The sequence below is a fragment of the Paroedura picta genome, chromosome 9, assembly GCF_049243985.1.
Source record: "Paroedura picta isolate Pp20150507F chromosome 9, Ppicta_v3.0, whole genome shotgun sequence".
NCBI classification, from domain to species: Eukaryota; Metazoa; Chordata; class Lepidosauria; order Squamata; family Gekkonidae; genus Paroedura; species Paroedura picta.
In genome coordinates this window covers 9,649,059-9,667,571 of record NC_135377.1, presented here as the reverse complement: position 1 = coordinate 9,667,571, position 18,513 = coordinate 9,649,059, and the positions used below count along the sequence as shown (strand labels likewise).

The following is an 18,513-nucleotide window of genomic DNA, read 5'->3' as shown; positions in this document are numbered from 1 at the left end:
TGCCACTAGAGAGCCATACACCGAGCGAGGCTCCTACATAAACAAAAGGGTTTACATCGGAGCAGGACTTAGCCTAACAAGACCCAGGAACAGTGTCTAAGCAGATGTGATAAATGGGGTGTTGAATCCCGCCCCCCCCCCCCCACTGAAGGGTGTTTACTGGGCGAAAAGTACCCAAGCCTCTTTTTTTTTTAAGCAAAAAACACCAAAACAGCTTGCTTCTTCCTGCTTTCTTTCTTTGCCCAGCTGTCAATGGCTCACCAGGGGGAATTAAAAAAAAGAAAAAGGAACAGAATAGAACAGAAAAGATGATGAACCTTGAGGCTTACTCTTCAAGAGGGGATTTACTTGAAGTGGGTACAGAAAGAATTTTCCCGAGCTTGAAAATGCACAATGGCTTCACACGGAGGTAACCCAATTCCTTCTCCAAGTAACTATACAAAGGGAGACAATGTCTACAATTCACAATACAAAATCAGAGTCCAGTGGCACCTTCAAGACCAGCAGAGATGTATTTGTTGGTCCTAAAGGTGCCACTGGACTCTGATTTTGTTCTGTTGTGCTGCTTCAGAGCAACAAGGCTGCCCCACTTGAATCTGCAATTCACTATGTTTGTTGCGGTGGGAAGGGGGGAAAATTAGACAACTTTCTAAAACAGGGGTAGTCAAACTGCGGCCCTCCAGATGTCCATGGACTACAATTCCCAGGAGCCCCTGCCAGCATTTGCTGGCAGGGGCTCCTGGGAATTGTAGTCCATGGACATCTGGAGGGCCGCAGTTTGACTACCCCTGTTCTAAAAGAAGGGGCTTCCCTGGAACTGCAAAACAGAAGGCCCCACCCACAAAACGGTTTAGACATGACAAAGCAAGGGACAGCTAGCTTCCAAAGCTGAGACACTCCTTGGAGGTTTGGAACCCCTAATATCTAGGTTCTTGAAGAAACCAAAGATTACTTAAACCGGTTTTAAATCTAATTCCCATTCACGGCCAAAGAGGTGTGCCCGACTGGTACCTGAATCCCAAGCAAATGGATCCTAACAAACAAATTTTGTGGATCGATCTCACCCTCCCTCACCCACATATGCCAAGGTAAACCTATTTGTAGGTGGCACCTACAGTGTCTGGGGCACGGCCTAACCCACCAAAACCAAGAGATGCTTTCCGAGGCCACCCAGCGCCACCCAAAGGAAGGTGATGGTGACCTGCTTGGACCTCCAGTGCCACCAAATATGAAGGCACAGGGAAGTTTAGTTTGCGGCCAGCGACTCTCCTATGCTGAGATGTCTCAGACCTTTTCGTGGAAACCAAGATCGGGAGGGCCCTGAATCTTTCGGTGCCATTTCCCAAAGAAATGGTGCAACCCCTCTCCAAAACTCACCTGCCCACCTCCTCTTTGACCCAATTAACACAGAGTCAACAGTGACTTGGCCATTAAACCCCTGGAAGGCAGGAAAGGCGGCCATCAAAAGATCACAGCCTGCAATGCCGAAGGACATCAGATTCCAGAAATACCAACGCAAACTAAAGACGGGGAAAGGAAAGCAGCAATTTCCCCAGTTCTGAGATTTCATCTTTACGCTGGGGCAGGCACGTACATTCTAGTGTGAGGACGATTTGGGGGACAGGCTTCTGCCTAGCCCAGAGCGAGCGGGAGGTCTCCCTGAGTTTTAACCTTCGAGGTGGAAAACTGACGGCTCCGTCCAGCACTTCTGGAGTTAAGTGCTCGAGTACTGACACTTAATCAGCTTTCTCCCGTTCCTCCCCCCAACATCCCTTCACATGTGATTGGAGCCAAGCTGCACTGAAGCAGCCCAATGGGCTTATAACAGCTCAATTTCGCAGCCTTCGGCTTTAATCCCCGTCACCCAGGCTAAGCAGCCCGCTCAAGCACGGACCGCTACTCGGCGGCAGTCTGGGTGCCCGGATCATGGCCGTCTTCCTCCTCGGCGGGCTGCAGGTGGCTGGAGAGCTCCTGGATCACGGCCGCCCGGCCGATCTGGTCGTTCCTGCGCTTCTCCATGATGAGATCCTCCAGGCTCTGGAACTCCAGCGTGTGGCTGCGCTTGTCGCCCAGCCTCAGCTGCAGCCGATAGGGCTGCTTGCCGATGCGGATCTCCCCGCCGATTTTGAACTCGCGCTTGCCGTAGCGGCACCAGGCGGCAAAACATTCCGAGTTCCTCCAGCTGAGATCGCGGTCCTTGCACCCGACCTGGTCCAAGGCGTTCTGGACCACCGCGGCCGGGCTGAGCGGCTTGTAACGGTACAGCTGGTTGGCGATCCGGCCCCTGCGGCCCTGGCTGGCGTCCGTCAGGAAGCCGTTCACCACTTCCAGCCTGTGCAGGTGGACCACTTGGAAATCCCCAACGTAGACCACCCAATGCGGGTATTGGGCCTGGCACACAAACTCCACCAGGTCGCCCGGCTGGCACTTGTTCAAAAGGTTCTCCGGCGTGTAGGTCGCCAGGGGGCCTGCGCCACCGCCCTCCCCCTCCCCCTCCCCCTCCGCCGGAAGCGTATCATCCGCAGAGAAGCTCTTCTGATAGATGCATTCGTCGCGATAATAGACCGAACATTCCACTTCGTGCAGCTGCGGGTCGTAGGGGTGTTCCCGGTGCGAGAAGGGGTGCTCCCGGCCTCGATCCGCCACCCCCGGGTCTGGCGGCGGCTCCAGTTCGTCGTCGTCGTTCGAAAATATGTAGGAGACCCCAATCCTCGGACCCTCGTCTCTGTCCATGCCCGTCGGGTCGGCTGTAGGGACTTCTTTGTAGTTTAGGTGGGTCAGTTTTTCCACTTGGTTCCCCATGCCTGCTGAAGCCAAACGAAAGCGAGCATTAGGACACGTGTAGCCGAACGCACAAAGCTAATACTGAATCATCATAGAATAATAGGGTTGGAAGGGATCTCCTGGGTCATCTAGTCCAACCCCCTGCACTATGCAGGACACTCACAACCCTATCGCTCATCCACTGTCGCCTGCCATCCCCTTGAGCCTTCACAGAATTAGCCTTTCCGTCAGATGGCTCTCCAGCCTCTGTTTAAAGATTTCCAAAAATGGAGAACCCACCACCTCCTGAGGAAGCCTGTTCCACTGAGAAACCGCTCTAACTGTCAGGAACTTCTTCCGGATGTTTAGACGGAATTTCTTTTGCATTCATTTCCTCCCATTGGTTCTGGTCCGTCCCTCCGGCGCAAGAGAGAACAACTCTGCTCCTTCCTCTACATGGCAGCCTTTTAAATACTTGAATCAGACCCACTGGTCCATCAACATCAACATAACTCACTCAGACCGGCAACCATGGCCGGTTTATCCAGGTAGCGCATGGAGCATGTGCTATGGACCCCACACTCCCAGATGCCACGCACAGTGCCTTCCCCCCATGGATCAGGGCTATAGCTTCTCTCCTACCCACCCTTTCCCCTCTTTAAGGCCCTTGGAGTGATACTCCTTTCCACTGTGAGGGAGCCCCTCTACCCCCCCATCTGGCTGGTCCCACTGCAATTGTACCCTGCTAGGGTTCCACAAGTCCTTGAACTGGCTCTGGTGCTATGGGCCCAACTACTTCTGTCGGCACCAGGCTCCCAGGAAGAATTTCATCACACCGCCTGTCACATGATCCTTTTCGCTGGAGAGGTCATGGATTGAAACTAGGGCCTTGCACATGTTAAAGAGATGCTCTCCCACAGCTCCTCCCGAACTGGGGTGCAAAAAGCATGAAGGGGGCTGCATAGATCTTGATTTTATTTATTTATTTTTCCATTTGTACGCTCTCCTTCCCCAGAGGGGCTCACAACAGTTCATAAATAGACTGTAAAATTATAAAATGACACATAAAATAACGTAAATTAAATTAATAATTTAAATTAAAATCCCACAATTTCACAGGGCAGACTCCTTTTCTCTAGAGAGAGATGGGCACATAAAGGGCATCCATTATACTCAGCACTGCTATTAGAAGAAGTAGTTTGTTTTTATACCCTGCTTTTCCCTATCGAAAGGAGTCTCAAAGCAGCTTCATAACTGCCTTCCCTTCCTCTCCCCACAAGAGACACTCTGTGAGGCAGATGGGACTGAAAGAACTCTGACAGAACTGCCCTGTGAGATCAGCCCTAACAGGACTGTGACTGGCCCGAAGTCACCCAGATGGCTGCGTGTGGAGAAGTGGGGAATCAAAACAAATTCTCAAGAACACTGGCCACTGCTCTTAACCATTATAACAAGCTGGCTTTACTTTAACCACTACACTCAGATGGTGGCATTTCAGGCTCTCCGGGTAGGGAGGCTGGAGTTATGTTGTGTCTAGGCCTCAACCATAGCCATGGCAGAACAGTTCTGCCTCACAGGCTCTCTGGAACTGTCCCAGGTCCCTCAGAAACCTGATCTCATTGTCCAGAGGGTTCTGCTAGGCCGGGGCAAGGGCTGAAAAGGCCCCGACTCTGGTAGAAGCCATTTTATCCTCTTTAGGATCAGGGATTTTGAGCACATTTTGCTCACTAGATCTTAAGCTCCTGCCTCGCAGGGTGTCTGTTGTGGGGAGAGGAAAGGGAAGGCGAATGTAAGCCACTCTGAGACTCCTTCGGGTAGAGAAAAGAGGCATATAAGAACCAGTTCTTCTTCTACTAGCGCCCACCCCATTTAGGAAACCATCCATCAAGAAACCTCAGGGTTTCACAAAACCCTGGTTGAGAAAGCCTGCCACCCACATCGCCACGTTCTGTGAACTGGGGAAATAGCAAGTGTGAACAGCTTCAGGATGCATCAATGTGACCTTTGACAAATTCAGTAGTTACTTCATGCTCACCAGAGGTGTTCACTCATGGTCAACATGCCCATTGGCCCACTCTGCATAGCATGGCTATTGGTGTATCAGGATAATCTACACACTGTCAGTAAGTGCCACATATGTCCCATTTTAGTGTCTGACAAGGGCTTTGGAAGAGGGACAAACTACACATTACACACAGCTCTGGGCCATTTTGTTCCATTTCCTGCTCTGCTTCCTTAAACAGGAAACAACCTGGGCAGGGAAGGGGGAGAAGGATCTTGCTAAACTTTTCCCTCTCCGCTGAATCAGATTCAAGGTTCTAATTCTGACTTCTAAAGCCCTTAAAACAGTTTGGGACCCTGTAGCTATAGGACTGCCTCTTCTGCTATGCCCCCCAATACATAAATGTATACAATAATATGTAAATCAAATTATAAGTCCTGTTTATTGTCCAGTCCTTAGACACCAAAGGAGAAATCCTCTATAATGCATGCTGACCAGGATTCCGGTATAACAAACTCTGCGTCATGACTTTCTTCAGCAGCATTAACCAAATGTCAGAACATCAGCCCTCAATGGCTTTGTGTTTCTCTGTGTTGTCTTCTTTGTGTGCTCCTGTTGCTTGAGGACGAGGCTAGGAAATAATACCATTAAAACTTTGGCCTCTCTACTCAAGAACCCACCTAACGTTCCGCCAGCTAAATATCGATTAACCCCTCCGAATATTTAAAAACTGTAAAGGGTGGTTTTAATATCATTTTAATGGTTCAATTTTGTTACAATATTTGCCTTGCTTCTACCTGCCCTGAGACAGCCGGAGAAGGTTGAAAATAAACGTATTAATATTTGTCCTCACTCTAAGTCCTTGCTGTTGTTCCAAATTCAAGGGAGAAGATGCCCATGGATTAACAGATTTGGGGACTCAGGTATGCTGTTCGGGAGCAAGAGGAAAGAAATAACTTCAGTGGCACCTTTAAGAGCAACAAAATTTAATTCTGAGTAGATCATGTAAATTAAACCTTGCTGGTCTTAAAGGTACCCCTGGAGTCAAAGCCTGCTTTACGGACAGACGGACTGTGAGTTGGCAACAAAAGTCCTGGTGGCCCATTCATTTATCAACTTCATCACAGCATTTCATCACAGCCCTTGAACCAAAGAATTCAAGACAGCATGCAGGGGATTTGCCTCCCTCGTCTTATGTCAGCCTCCACCTTCAGGGATAAGGCGAAGTTTCATTGCAGAACAGGGATCTGAATCAAGGGCTCTTCGATCCACCGTAAGATCAAGTGAATTCATGCCACAGTATTCCCCATGACAACTGGCAAATGCTGACAAGATATTTATGGATATTGTGGCCCACTGGAAAGACAAACGTGAGGTCCAGGTCAAGTCGAAGTTGAACTCTCCCTAGATGCTAAAATGACAAAACCAGCACTTTTCAACCTTTTGTCAGGCACACCTGACATTTTTGATAGTCTTCTAGGGACCAGGAAGTGGTGTCAGCTGGCCACACCCCCATACGCAAATAAAAACGTGCAAATAAAGATAAAAACCATCCCCCCACCACACAATTAAAAATACACCAGAATAAGAATATGCCTCCCCCCACTCAAGAGAGCCCGCATCTTAGCAGGGGCTCATGGTAATTGTAGTCCATGGTCATCTGGATTACAGCTTGGCCACCCCTGCTTTGGAAGCTGAACAGACCTCTCACCCCCCTTCATAATCTCAGCCAGCAACTAGCCCCGCATCCAACCCTAGGACAGAAAGACCTGCAGTTTGCTAAACCACACAAGTTGTGCTTTCCAGACCCCGCTCTGAGGCAAAGAAATGCCTTTCCCGGTTTGTCTCCCTGGGATTCTTTCACGTGACATTCCGGGGACAGCCCCCAGGAAACCCGTAAGATCACAAGCTCTCCCCCTGAGCTACAGTGACTCCAAGAGGCTCGCTACTCCACTGGCCACGCCACCTGCCTAGCCATCCCCCCTCCTGGATTTCCTTAGGGTGCAATCTCCAGTGACAGGGAGACCCTCCGTGTCCTCGACGCCCCCAGCTCCTCTGTTAACCAGCGGCTATTCTAAAGAACATGCTGGTCTCTCCCTAAATGACTGAACTGTCCCCGAAAGCACAAGTGATTACAAGAGGCGAGGGGAGGAGGAGGGCGGAAGGAACAACGGGACGGAATTGGGAAAGGACGGGGAGGGAGCAAGTCCCCATGTGCACAAAACAGGGAAGGGGGGCACACCCACCATGCAAAGGATTTGAACGATGGGACACCGCTGCAGAGATGCATATCAGCATGAAGGCAGGAAGGTGGGATGAGGTGCATTCAGCTGTCTCTAGCAAGCTAAGTATGGGTTAATGCCAGGAAAAGGGATTTTCCTCCCTGCACGGACTGTCAACGCACAGCAGAGGCATTGGAGGTAGGGGGTGGAGGATGCTAGGCAGGGCACAGGAAGAAGAGGGCCTGGGAAGTACAGTTTCACAAGCAGAGGCTGCCGGAGCAAAGTCAAGCAATCCCTCTGCTCGCATCAGCAGCTAGGCTGCTTTGAAGGGCAGCAGGGAGCGAAAAGAACAACCCCTGCCCCGAGGCGCTTCCAGTCACAATCCGGAGAAGAGGTGCCAAGGCAAGACTCGAGGTGCACCAGTCCCCAAACGAGGTTGTTACTGCCCTGGAAGACGCATGCATAGGATCGGCATGACATTACCCACACGTACACACACACACATGCTTACATGCGGAGACTCACAATCCCCAGGAGAAAATGGTGGTGGGGGGGGGGGGGGAGAAAGTGGCTGCTATGCCCAAAAGTATTACTGAACATGGCCTGAGATGCTCAGTCCTTTTGGCACCGTAGCCTCCCCCCCACAAAAGAATCCCAAATATTTCCTCCACCGAAGATGCCATGGTGCGGGTGAGCTCTGCAGAGAGTCAGAGGCCCCAGCTGGGTGCCTGCAGTCAGCGGAGGGAGACCACATTTCCTGGGCCTGCTCGGAGACCCCAAGAGGTGCGCGGTTCACGCCGGACTGGCTGGAAGTGACAGGTGGCCAACTCTCGCCGGCAGTCGGAGCCAGGCCGAATTGGAAGGCTACTACGTCCTAGCTGTGCTTATTTTGGGATCTCCACCACTGGATGGAGAGGCTGGTCCAGAGACACCATGCAATGACAACTGAGCTGAGTTAGCCTGTGGCAGCCAGCTAAAACAGGGCCAGAAATGAAGGAAATCAATCTTTATGGTGACTTCTTTTTTAATTTAGTCCCCACGTGGTTAGCCGTTTGCCTTATTTCACAACGCCATAAAATAACACATAATAATGCAACCGCTTAACCACATGGGGACTGAACAACGGCAAAGCGAAGAGGCCAAGGAGGCACTCAAGGGACCCGGGAAATCCGGGGGTGTAAATGATTCCCTTTCCACGGCCCTTCCTCAAAAGCACAGGGGTCGTCTGCCGATCAGCTACCTACTCCCCCACAACAGTAATCCTGCCCGGCCCTCCCAGTTCTCCATACAGCCACACAAAGAGCAGAGAAGCCAGTAAAGGTATCAGGGGGCATTTACATCACGTTTGGGGAGGGCCCAAATAACTAGCCTCCCTAGACATCATTACAACAGCCTTGCGAGGTAGGCCTGCGCTGTCATCACAAGGCAGATGGAGGCTGAGAAAGCAGCTGGTTGCAGGCTGCTCAAAGCGGGATCCATCATGACCGTGTTCTTACCAGGGAGTAAGTCCTATTAAATTGGTGTACTAAGCAACCAGGCTCAGGACCAAAGGGAAGGGGGGTGTCAAAGCTTAACACCACCCCCTTTCTCACAACTGCAAAAGCGCAGTGCCTTTTCATCAGTGACAGCCCAAATATTTATTTAATTCATTTATACCCCCACCTTTCTCTCCAAGGTGTCCCCAAATGGCTTAGGTCATTATCTTGTCCTCCATCTTACTCTCACAACAACCCTGTGAGGTAGGTTAGACTGGGACGTTGTGACCAGTCCAAGAGTGCTCAGCAAGCTCCCATCGCACTAGGGAGGATTTGAACCCAAGTCGTCCCCCCCCCCCAACTTCCTCTGACTCTCTGATCAGGACACCACCTGGGATCCCTCTCCAAAACGAAATGAGCAAGCTAGGGGGCGGGGGTTCTCCCAAACACTTCAGGTGAGCAAGAGGGCACATTTGACACTTTATCATTTCTCTAAAAGACCTCTGTGGAACTTGGAAGCCTGCGCATTGTTCCGGGATATTCCGGCTAAGCTCCTCCCCTTTTAAAAACGGCTGCGTGTAGCACCTGTCGACGGGCAGCCCTGCGATCTTCCTCCGCCTCGAACTTCACTTTACCTGTGACACGCCGACTTCCCAAGCCGCCGCTTCCCGCCCCGCCCCGCGGAGCGAACCACGCCCGCCCGTGGCCCCAACAGCGCCCATGGCCGCGCCGTTCCCACCTGGGCACCTGCGACCAAAGTTTGGCTCGCGTGGGCAAAGGGGGGGGGCGAGATAAACGACGGCGGCGGGGTTGGGGGATCGCAGACCCCAGCGCCAGCCGCCCAAGCCCGGCGAGCTCACTCACCTCGCCCAGCCGCCGCCGCCTTCTCGGCCCGACCAAGCCCGCGATCAGCCCAGGTGCGCCCGGCCGCCGTCACCTGATCCTCTCCCCAGACCTTCCCCCGCTCCTCCCCTCGCACCTGAGCGGCGGCGGCGCTGGCTGGTCGGAGGCGCTGGAAACTTACCAAGCGGCGGCGGCGCTGCTGCTGCTTCGGGGGGGAAAGGGCGCCCTCGGGGGCTCGGCCGGGTCCGCCGGCCCGGGGGGAGAGCGCGGGCGCCGGAGCGCTGGCCCCGAGCCGACAGTGGCCGCCGGGGGTCCGCTCAGCCCGGCCGCAGGTGGCTCATAGTTGCCCCTCGGAGCGCTCCGCCTCGGCCAGCCACCAGCGCGGCCAGGGAGAGGCGCGGGGTCCCCGGGCGGAGCGACGGAGCGTCCCCTTCTGTCGCCGCCGCCGGCTGCGTCCCCACATCGAGCCCCGCGCCCGGCCACGGCGCCGGCGGCCGCTTCCTCCTCGGCTCCGCTCCGCTCGGCTCGGCGCGCACCAGGCACAGCGCAGCGCCGCTCGCCGCCGGTGGGGGGAGCCTTCGATTGGGGGCGGGAGGAGGCGGTGGAGGAGGAGCCGGAGCGGCCGCTTCGCCTGGGCCGGCCGGGAAGTGCCGCGGCTGGAAACTCGAGCTCCGCGCCAGGGAAGCAACAGGGCGCGCAAACCCCGTGCGGAGCCGGCTTCGCTTCCTGCGCCTGGCCGGTGGAGGAGTCCGCGGGCGAGCTTCTCCGCCGGGGTTTGGGAGCAGCAGCAGACCCGCCTCGCTTGTGTCTCTCTCTCCTCCTCTTCCCCTCCCCCGGCCAGTTGGCAACCCCCGAGCGGCTTCGAACCGGCGGCTGGGCCTCGGAACGGCCGCGCGATCTGCGTGGCAAATTTGCGTTCAAAGCGCCCCGCCTGGGCCGTTCTCGAGATAAGAGAGGGGTTCGAAGCCGCTGCCCCCAACGTGGTCCCCGGGGGCACCGGCGCCTTCCGACACGTTTCCCGGGCCGTGCCAGGTGTTTATAGAAAATGGGCCGGGCCAGGTGGGGCTATCGCCCAGCACGGCTTTGGATTTGCTGTTGGAGATGCGATTGGTCTGTGTAGCCAAGGTCTTTCTCTGTGGGAGATCAGCACCTCTTCCTGGAGGAGCCATCTTGGGCTTATGCCCGCCGGGGTTGTGTTAGAATTCCAAAACCGTCCACAGGCTGGAAAAAGTTACAACCCCCCTTGTTAAAGTGACAAGAGCATGCCTAACTAGATTTTTCTGGTCAGTTGGCAACCCCCAATTAGGGATGGGTTTGGAAGCAGCACCTTGAGCTGCTCAGTCTGCAGGTCTTAAAAGCTTCATGCCTCCCAAGTTCTGTGATGGGGATGTAAAAGGCCTAAGAGCAAACCTGGCTAAGTTTTGGGGTCAGTTGGCAACCCTGGGCTTGTAACAACAACTCTCTCGGGGCATTTAAAAGTCTCATGTCTCCGTGGTTCAGTAGATCAGGGCGCTGTCAAAGGCAGAAGAGTAGGCCAAGCTTTTTTTCCTTAGCCAATTCTGCACACATAGGATAATGTACTTTCGATGCAGTTTTGCAGCTGGATTTTCCTGTGCGGAGCAGGAAAATCTACTTCTAACGTGCATCGAAAGTGCATTATCTGTTGTGTGCAGAATACGGCCTGGTCAGATGGCGACTGTTGCAAGGGCAGAAATGGAGAAAAGTGGGCGCGGGCCTGAAGTTTGGCTGAAACGCCGCCAGGAACTGTGAAATGTTTCCAAGCATATTGTCGGAATAACGTCTTCGGAAGCCTGTCGCCTGGTGTGTGGGCTGTGCTTAATGCACTAATTAAAATGATCTAAATGTAAGGAATGCAAGCGTTCCGTTTGCAAGAAGAGGTCCCTGGGATCCGACCTGCACGGAAGCCATATGGCGTCTGCTCTGCAACACACTGCCTCCTGAATGTTGTTGTTAGGTGCGAAGTTGTGTCCGACCCATCGCGACCCCATGGACAAAGACAAATGGGAAGGTATTCTGTGCATCCTGGAGGGTGGCTTTCTTTTCAACCTCCTGCAGTTTCCGGATCCAGGTGTGTGCCTGTGTTGGTCTGAAGCAGGGGTAGTCAAACTGCGGCCCTTCAGATGTCCATGGACTACAATTCCCAGGAGCCCCTGCCAGCATTCGCTGGCAGGGGCTCCTGGGAATTGTAGTCTACGGACATCTGGTGGGCCGCAGTTTGACTACCCGTGGTCTGAAGCAACAGAACAGAATGAGGGTCCAGGGGCACCTTCAGGGCGCACAGAGGTTGGTTTCTGAATGAAGAGGTTACGCCTCTGAGGGGCAGGGCTAGTGCTCCGTGGGCGTGGTCAGTAGATGGGGGGGGTGAGACTCCAGAAAACCAGTTCAGCAGTCCCTGCAAGAGATTAGTTTCTTCTCTAAAGTAAATACGGATGTACGTTTCGCAGTTGGCTCGGTTTTATGTCGTGACGTCTTTGGGGGACGGAGGCTTTTGAAATAGGAGCCTCGTGATCAACTGTCATTTTCCAAAGTAGCTTCCCCCCCCCATTTTAATAGGAAAACGTCCAAAAGGTTTTTCAAAGCATACATTTCCAGGTGTGAAATGCTCCCCTTATGAGGAAAGAACTTGCTCTAGTAGTGCACACCACTTTTGTAAGCCAGTTTACAACCTGATCTTGTGCGCGTTAACACGGAATCATAGAATCATAGAGTTGGACGGGGCCTCCAGGGTCATCTAGTCCAACCCCCGTACAATGCAGGAGCTCACAACTACCTGCCCACCCACAGTGACCCCAGTTTCAAGTCCAAATTATTCCTCCACAAAAAAACTCTAGAATACTCTGAAGCAGGGGTAGTCAACCTGTGGTCCTCCAGATGTTCATGGACTACAATTCCCATGAGCGGCGACTAATTTGGATGAGCATGAATCTTTCCGTTCATTTCTACCTGATTTGGCTCAGATCACTAAGGTTTTCGAGGAGGTAAGGAGTCACCAGAGTCTCCGTACTGATGCATGCCGGGTGTTTGAGTCAAACCCAAATGACATCACTTATGTAGAAATGGCCAGGCATAAAACATCTAGCAAACAAAATTAGAGCATTTAGAAGAACAATTGTTTTTTTTCTACACTGCTTTTCAGTGCCCGAAGGAGTCTCAAAGCAGCTTAGCCTTCCCTTCCTCTCCCCACAACAGACACCCTGTGAGGTACGCGGGACTGAGAGACCTCTGACAGGACTGCTCTGTGAGAACAGAACTATCAGGGCTGTGACTAGCCCAAGGTCACTCGGTTCCATGTGTAGGTGTGGGAAATCAAACCCATCTTGCCAAATTAGAAGCTGCTGCTCTTAACATTGACACCACACTGGGGAGACAACACCTCAAAGAATAAGCTTGGATTCCCAACTAATCTCCAGGCCACAGAAATCGGTTCACCTGGAGAAAATGGCCGCTTTGGGGGGGTGGACTCTGGCATTGCATCCCGCTGACGCCCTTCCCCAAATCCTGCCCTTTTTAGCCTCCATCCCCCAAATTTCCAGGTGTTTCCCAACCTAGAGCTGGAAGGACCCCTGGTCAAGAGAGTTGCAGCCTGGTGCTTAACGGTAGTCACCTTCAAGGGGTGATACTCCAGAGATGAGGGGCCACTGCTGAAAGGGCTCCGTCTCAATAACAACAACCCGCCCTTCTTGGTTGGCTCAGGGTGGGTTGCAACAGGAAGTAGTCACCACCTACCTCTCCTCTGAAGGCAAAGAGTCAGAGGGCAGGGTCCAACAGCCAGATCTTAACTGGAGGGCTGGATCGTACGGGAAGAAATGGTCCTTAGAGCGAAGATCAGTTCCATTACAATGCAGAGAAGCTGTTTGCTCCCACAGCTAAGCAGCTCTCTGTCTGCCTGGAAATTTCCTGCTCTGGAATTGGTTCTCTGGCCTGGTAATGAGGGTTTTTGCTCGCCCCCAGGCTCCGCTTGCTTCTAGCCTTCAGTGATGCATTTTCTCTTGGGGTCATGCCCCTGTAGGCCAGTCCTAGGTCTCTGCCTTGGGGGCTTCCAATCGCTTTCCCACCCTTTCCCCGCAACAGACACCCTGTGAGGTAGGTGCGGCTGAGAGAGCTCTAAGAGAAGTGCTCTGTGAGAATAGCCCTCAGGACTGGGATTAGCCCAAGGTCCCCCAGCTGACTGCAGGTGGAGGAGTAGGGAATCAAACACGGCTCACCAGATTAGAAGCCACTGCACTTAAGACACCAAGCTGGTTTACAGAGGAATGTGAAGACATGCCTCTTATGGCATATAACAGTTCTTCTCACATTCTTTGCACTGCAAGAACAGTTCTGTGACTGGCCCGAAGTCACCCAGCTGGCTGCATGTGGGGGACTGGGGAATCAAACTTGGTTCACCGGATTAGAGGCCACCACTCCCAACCACTTCACCAAGCTGGCTCTCTACACTGGGAAAGAGAGTATATTGTAGTGGCCACTCTCACCAAAGTGTCCTTTCTTTAATTTGCACAGCCAATCAGCTCTCCAGTGGCCACTCAGAGACCCTGTTGGGCAGGACCCCTCTCTGACCCCACCCAGGTGTTCAAAAGACATTTGAACATGGGAGCCACTGTGCCCAGGGGCACCATGTTAAGGCATCCTAGCACATATGAGTGTGTCACTCCTGTGCCTTTAGCATCAGCCAGCTGCTCAGAAATCCAAGTTTTTTTTTCGAGAGATAAAGCGATGGGAAACTTCAGCTGCTAAATTTCATTTTGCCCAGTTGCTATTAAAGGTACAAGAACAGGGTCAGGTTTTTATTTTTAAGGCAGCTTTAGCAGCACAAGCCAATCTTCCCGAAAGTAGATAGAGGGGGAAGGCAGGGACGTTCCAGCAGATAAAGGAAGGCTAAGCTTGCCAGCGTTAGAGGGAAAATAATTTTTTTTATCATGGTCCGGCCCTTGCGAAGATACCATCCGTGTTTTTGCAGCCGGTGCTTTTCCCCTGGGTCTGTTTATCCACTGGGCTTTCCCCTCCCGGGCTGCGGGCCAATGGGGTTGCCAAATGCCAACTTCCAGGTGGGGCCTGGAGATCCCCAAGAATGGAAAGCCAATTGCTCACCAAGCTCCTGAGAACAGTTACCCTGGAGAAAAATGGCTGCAGTGAACTCTAGAGCAGGGGTAGTCAACCTGTGGTCCTCCAGATGTCCATGGACTACAATTCCCATGAGCCCCTGCCAGCGAACGCTGGCAAGGGCTCATGGGAATTGTAGTCCATGGACTTCTGGAGGACCACAGGTTGACTACCCCTGCTCTTAGAGAGCCAGTGTTGTGTTGTGGTTAAGAGCGGCAGCTGCTAATCTGGTGAGCGGGTTTGATTCCCTGCTCCTCCACATGCAGCCAGCTGGGTGACCTTGGGCTCCTCACAGTCCTGTTAGAGCTGTTCTGACTGAGCAGTCCTGTCAGAGCCCCCTCAGCCTCACCTACCTCACAGGGTGTCTGTGGTGGGGAGAGAAAGGGAAAACGACCGTAAGCTGCTTTGGGGACTCCTTTGGGCAGTGAAAAGCAGGGTATAACAACCAACTCTGCTTTTTCTAGGGCATTATACTCAACGGAGGCCCCTTCCTCGCCCATTTCCAGGGATGTCCAACTAGGAGTTGGCAATCCTGCAGCCCCAGTGGTGCCAGATGTCTCAGAATACTAGGAGGGGGCAGAGTTGCCAGCGAAATGCCAAGTGCATCTCTCCTTCAGCAGTTCTGCAGGGCCTAATTTCAACAATGATGCTGTTGAAAAACAGGTGTGTATTTGCCAAGGCTGGGGATCTCCTTTACACTTTGCTTCAAAACAGCTCTGCCCGTTTAGTTAGTGCACTGGTAGATCTCCATTGGGCAAACAAAGCACTCGTAAGGTTTACAGCATGGGTTGCAAAAGGAAGCTCTTTTGCCTTAGAATCACAGAGTTGGAAGGGCCCTCCGGGGTCATCTAGTCCAACCCCCTGCAGAATGCAGGGAATTCGCAAGTATCTGCCCATCTCAGGGACCCCAATTCCATGCCCAGATGAAGCCCCCCCCCCAGAACAGAATCCCTGGCCAGTCTGGCCTGGAGGAAATTTGACTCCTGACCCCCAAGTGGAGATTGGCATTTTCCTGGCATGCAACAAAGGACCCCAAGAGCCAAGCTGAGACACAGTCCCTTCTGCCCACCCACTCCCGATCTGCCTCAATTCACAGAAACAGCCATGTTTTGCTCACAGTGCCATCTGGCCCGTGATTTTTGAGGGGAGCGTCTTGGAGGAGAAAGATTAGCCCCGTTTTGTTGTTATTCTCACCTTCCATGAGGACTCTACGTGATCGCTGGCACCTACCCTAGTCGGAAGGGGGGTAGTCAAGGGTCCCTCTTCTGCTTCTGAAAAGCTAGATGCAAAACCCTCTTTCCAGGCTGTTTTCGGACATGTTGGCTACTGTGCTTTCAATGCGCTACAGCTCCTGTTGGCAGCTGGATTTTCCCATGTGCAGCCTTAGTTGCTAATTCTGGGGAAGAGGGGGATTCCCTCTTGCTTTCACACCCACTGGATAATACTCTTTCAATGCAATTCATCAATAGTTAGCCAGCTGGATTTTCCCTCGTGGAACAGGAAAATCAGCTGGCTAACTATTGATGAATTGCACTGAAAGAGTATTATCCAGTGGGTGTGAAAGCAAGAGGGAATCCCCCTCTTCCCCAGAATTAGCAACTAGGGCTGCAATGGAAGGGCAGGAGGGAATTTAGGATGCTTAGGGCTGCTTTAGGATGCTTAGGGCTGATCCTGCGTTGAGCAGGGGGTTGGACTAGATGGCCTGTATGGCCCCTTCCAACTCTAGGATTCTGTGATTCTAATTCTCGAAGTGATCTGGCACAGGAAAGCCATCCTTACTACCTCAAAGCAGATTCTCGTATGAGAATTCTTATGAACTCGGGCTATTCTGGGTAAAGCCCTATGTTCTGAGAACCACCCTGGCATAGTGGCTAAGTGTGGCAACCTCTAATCTGGAGAACCAGGCTTGATTCCCCACTCATACACATACAGCCAGCTGAGTGACCTTGAGTCACCCACAGTTCTCTCAGAGCTCTCTCAGCCCCACCTACCTCACAAGGTGTCTGTTGCAGGGAGAAGAAGCCTCTAACCTGGAGGACCGGGTTTGATTCCCCATTCCTCCTCATGCAACCAGCTGGGTGGCCTTGGGCTAGTTGCAGTTCTCTTTGGGCTGTTCTTCCAGAGCAGTTCCCTTAGAGTTCTCTCAGCCCCACCTGCCTCCCAGGTTCTGTTGTGGGGAGAGAAAGGGAAAGGAGTTTGTAAGCCACTATAGTAAAAATTAGGGTATATATATATATATAAAAAAGGCTCTTCTCTTATTATGCAGCCCCTTTCTCCAGGGAAACCAACCTTCATCCCCTGGGGAGCAGTTCTAATTCCAGGAGACTCCCCAGCCGCCACCTGGAAGCTGGCAACCTTCCCTCACGCTGTCCCTCCTTGGACCGCGAGAGAGCCACAAACCCTCCCGTAGGACAGTCAAAGTCCATTCAGGGGGAGACCTTCATTGGCCAAGATTTTCCGCCGCACTTAAAATGGGGCTTTCGGGCGACGGCCTTGGGTCTCGCCACCCACCCTGGCGAACGTGGCAAAACAACTGCCGGCCTTTTTTCATGGTCAAGGAAGGTGGTGCCGGCCGACACTCCCTCCCTCCCTCCCACTCCTGAAGCTTGCCGTCATTCATCACTGAGGGACAAAGCTTCACAATAAGACTCTCCAGGAAGCACCCGCCAGAGCAGATGGGCCTTCCTTTGGTCCTTGGCGCCTGTGGATGAAAATCATCTCACGCTGCGTGCGAGGAAGCCAGTGGCCCGCACGGCAGCATGACAGGAATAGAGTTATCAAGCCCGGGGTGGATAATGATGTGTGCGCTCGTAATAATGACTCTAATACCCGTTAGAACTGACAGATGTACATGTTTGCCCCTTTCGGTAGACAGATGTTCTTTCGCCCAGCAAGGCAATTGGGCAGGAGGGACAAGGGAGAGGAAGAGAGAGGCTGTAATTCATTTCTCTTTCAGCTTCTCCCCCTCCGCTGGGCTCTCCGCCAGACAGAGTCTACCATTAAAGCACGGCCTGAGCAGGGAGGCCTCCCAGTCATTTTGGGTTCATCCGCCGCAGATTTATTGTCCGGCCCAAAAGGGGACACGGGGTTGCGCCGTTTCCAGGCTGCGAGGTGACGGCTGTGGCCTCCGGAGAGGCTGGTGGAAAGGGCCTTCTCGCTCATTAAAGCCGAACCTTCTTGGATTGAATTTTTGGGGAGATTGGCACCTTCTCTTTGTGGGAATGCTGGATCGTTGCTGTTAACCGGTCTCTGTTTTTTGTTTCCGTTTCCCGTTCTTGGCTGCAATTCTAGAGCAGGGGTAGTTAAACTGCGGCCCTCCAGATGTCCATGGACTACAATTCCCAGGAGCCCCTGCCAGCGAATGCTGGCAGGGGCTCCTGGGAATTGTAGTCCATGGACATCTGGAGGGCCGCAGTTTGACTACCCCTGTTCTAGCGCATTTGTGAACGCGGTATTGATCCATCCGTCAATAGTTTATTCACAGTCCTGGACGAGTATGACATAAATACAGGTAAGAGGGATGCAAAAAACACAATCGATACACATCATCAAAACGGGATATAAAATCACTGCACACCATAAAAGGTATTAATACAAATAAATAAAACGATTAACTATTTATGATGTACAGATCGCGTTGATTCTATTAATGTGATGTTAATTAGGCATGGGATCAAAACATTTTTAAAAAGAGGCTCTTGTATCCTATTAATGTTGCCTCTCGACTTCTGTCACCCTGGTCTTAAAAAGTGCTTCTGCCTTGTCATGACCAAAGGCTAAAACAAGCTGATAGGAAAGGCCATAATGAAAACAACTGTTTTGTCAGTGCCGTCAGCCAAGGGGTGACAAAAGAATCTGTCAAAATTACGCTTGTTAGACCCTTGTGAGGAGAAAAGTGAATGCAGTGTCAGGATCATCCAGAGCTGGAAGAGACCATCCACCTTCTGACTGAGAGGCTGATTCTGTGAAGGTTCAAGGAGGTGGCAGATTACAGGGGATGAGTGAGAGGGTTGTGAGTGTCCTGCATAGTGCAGGGGGTTGGACTAGATGACCCAGGAGGTCCCTTCCAACTCTATGATTCTATGGG

At 52.5% G+C, this 18,513-nt stretch overlaps 1 protein-coding gene across 4 annotated transcripts; it reads right to left on the bottom strand.

Moving 5' to 3' along the window:
• Positions 1–757: 757 nt before the first annotated feature.
• Positions 758–9,846, bottom strand: LRATD2 (LRAT domain containing 2). Of its 4 annotated transcripts, none has more exons than XM_077351503.1 (2): positions 9,487–9,846; positions 758–2,807 (listed from the first exon to the last, which is right to left on the bottom strand). In XM_077351503.1, exon 2 carries the CDS (start codon positions 2,800–2,802, stop codon positions 1,897–1,899), a length of 906 nt encoding a protein of 301 aa, XP_077207618.1. In that variant the 5' UTR covers positions 2,803–2,807; positions 9,487–9,846; the 3' UTR covers positions 758–1,896. The 4 variants fall into 4 exon arrangements, with proteins under 4 accessions (XP_077207618.1, XP_077207619.1, XP_077207621.1 ...); XM_077351504.1 differs by having other exon boundaries at positions 758–2,804; XM_077351506.1 differs by lacking the exon at positions 9,487–9,846 and adding an exon at positions 9,327–9,393 and having other exon boundaries at positions 758–2,804.
• Positions 9,847–18,513: the final 8,667 nt, after the last annotated feature.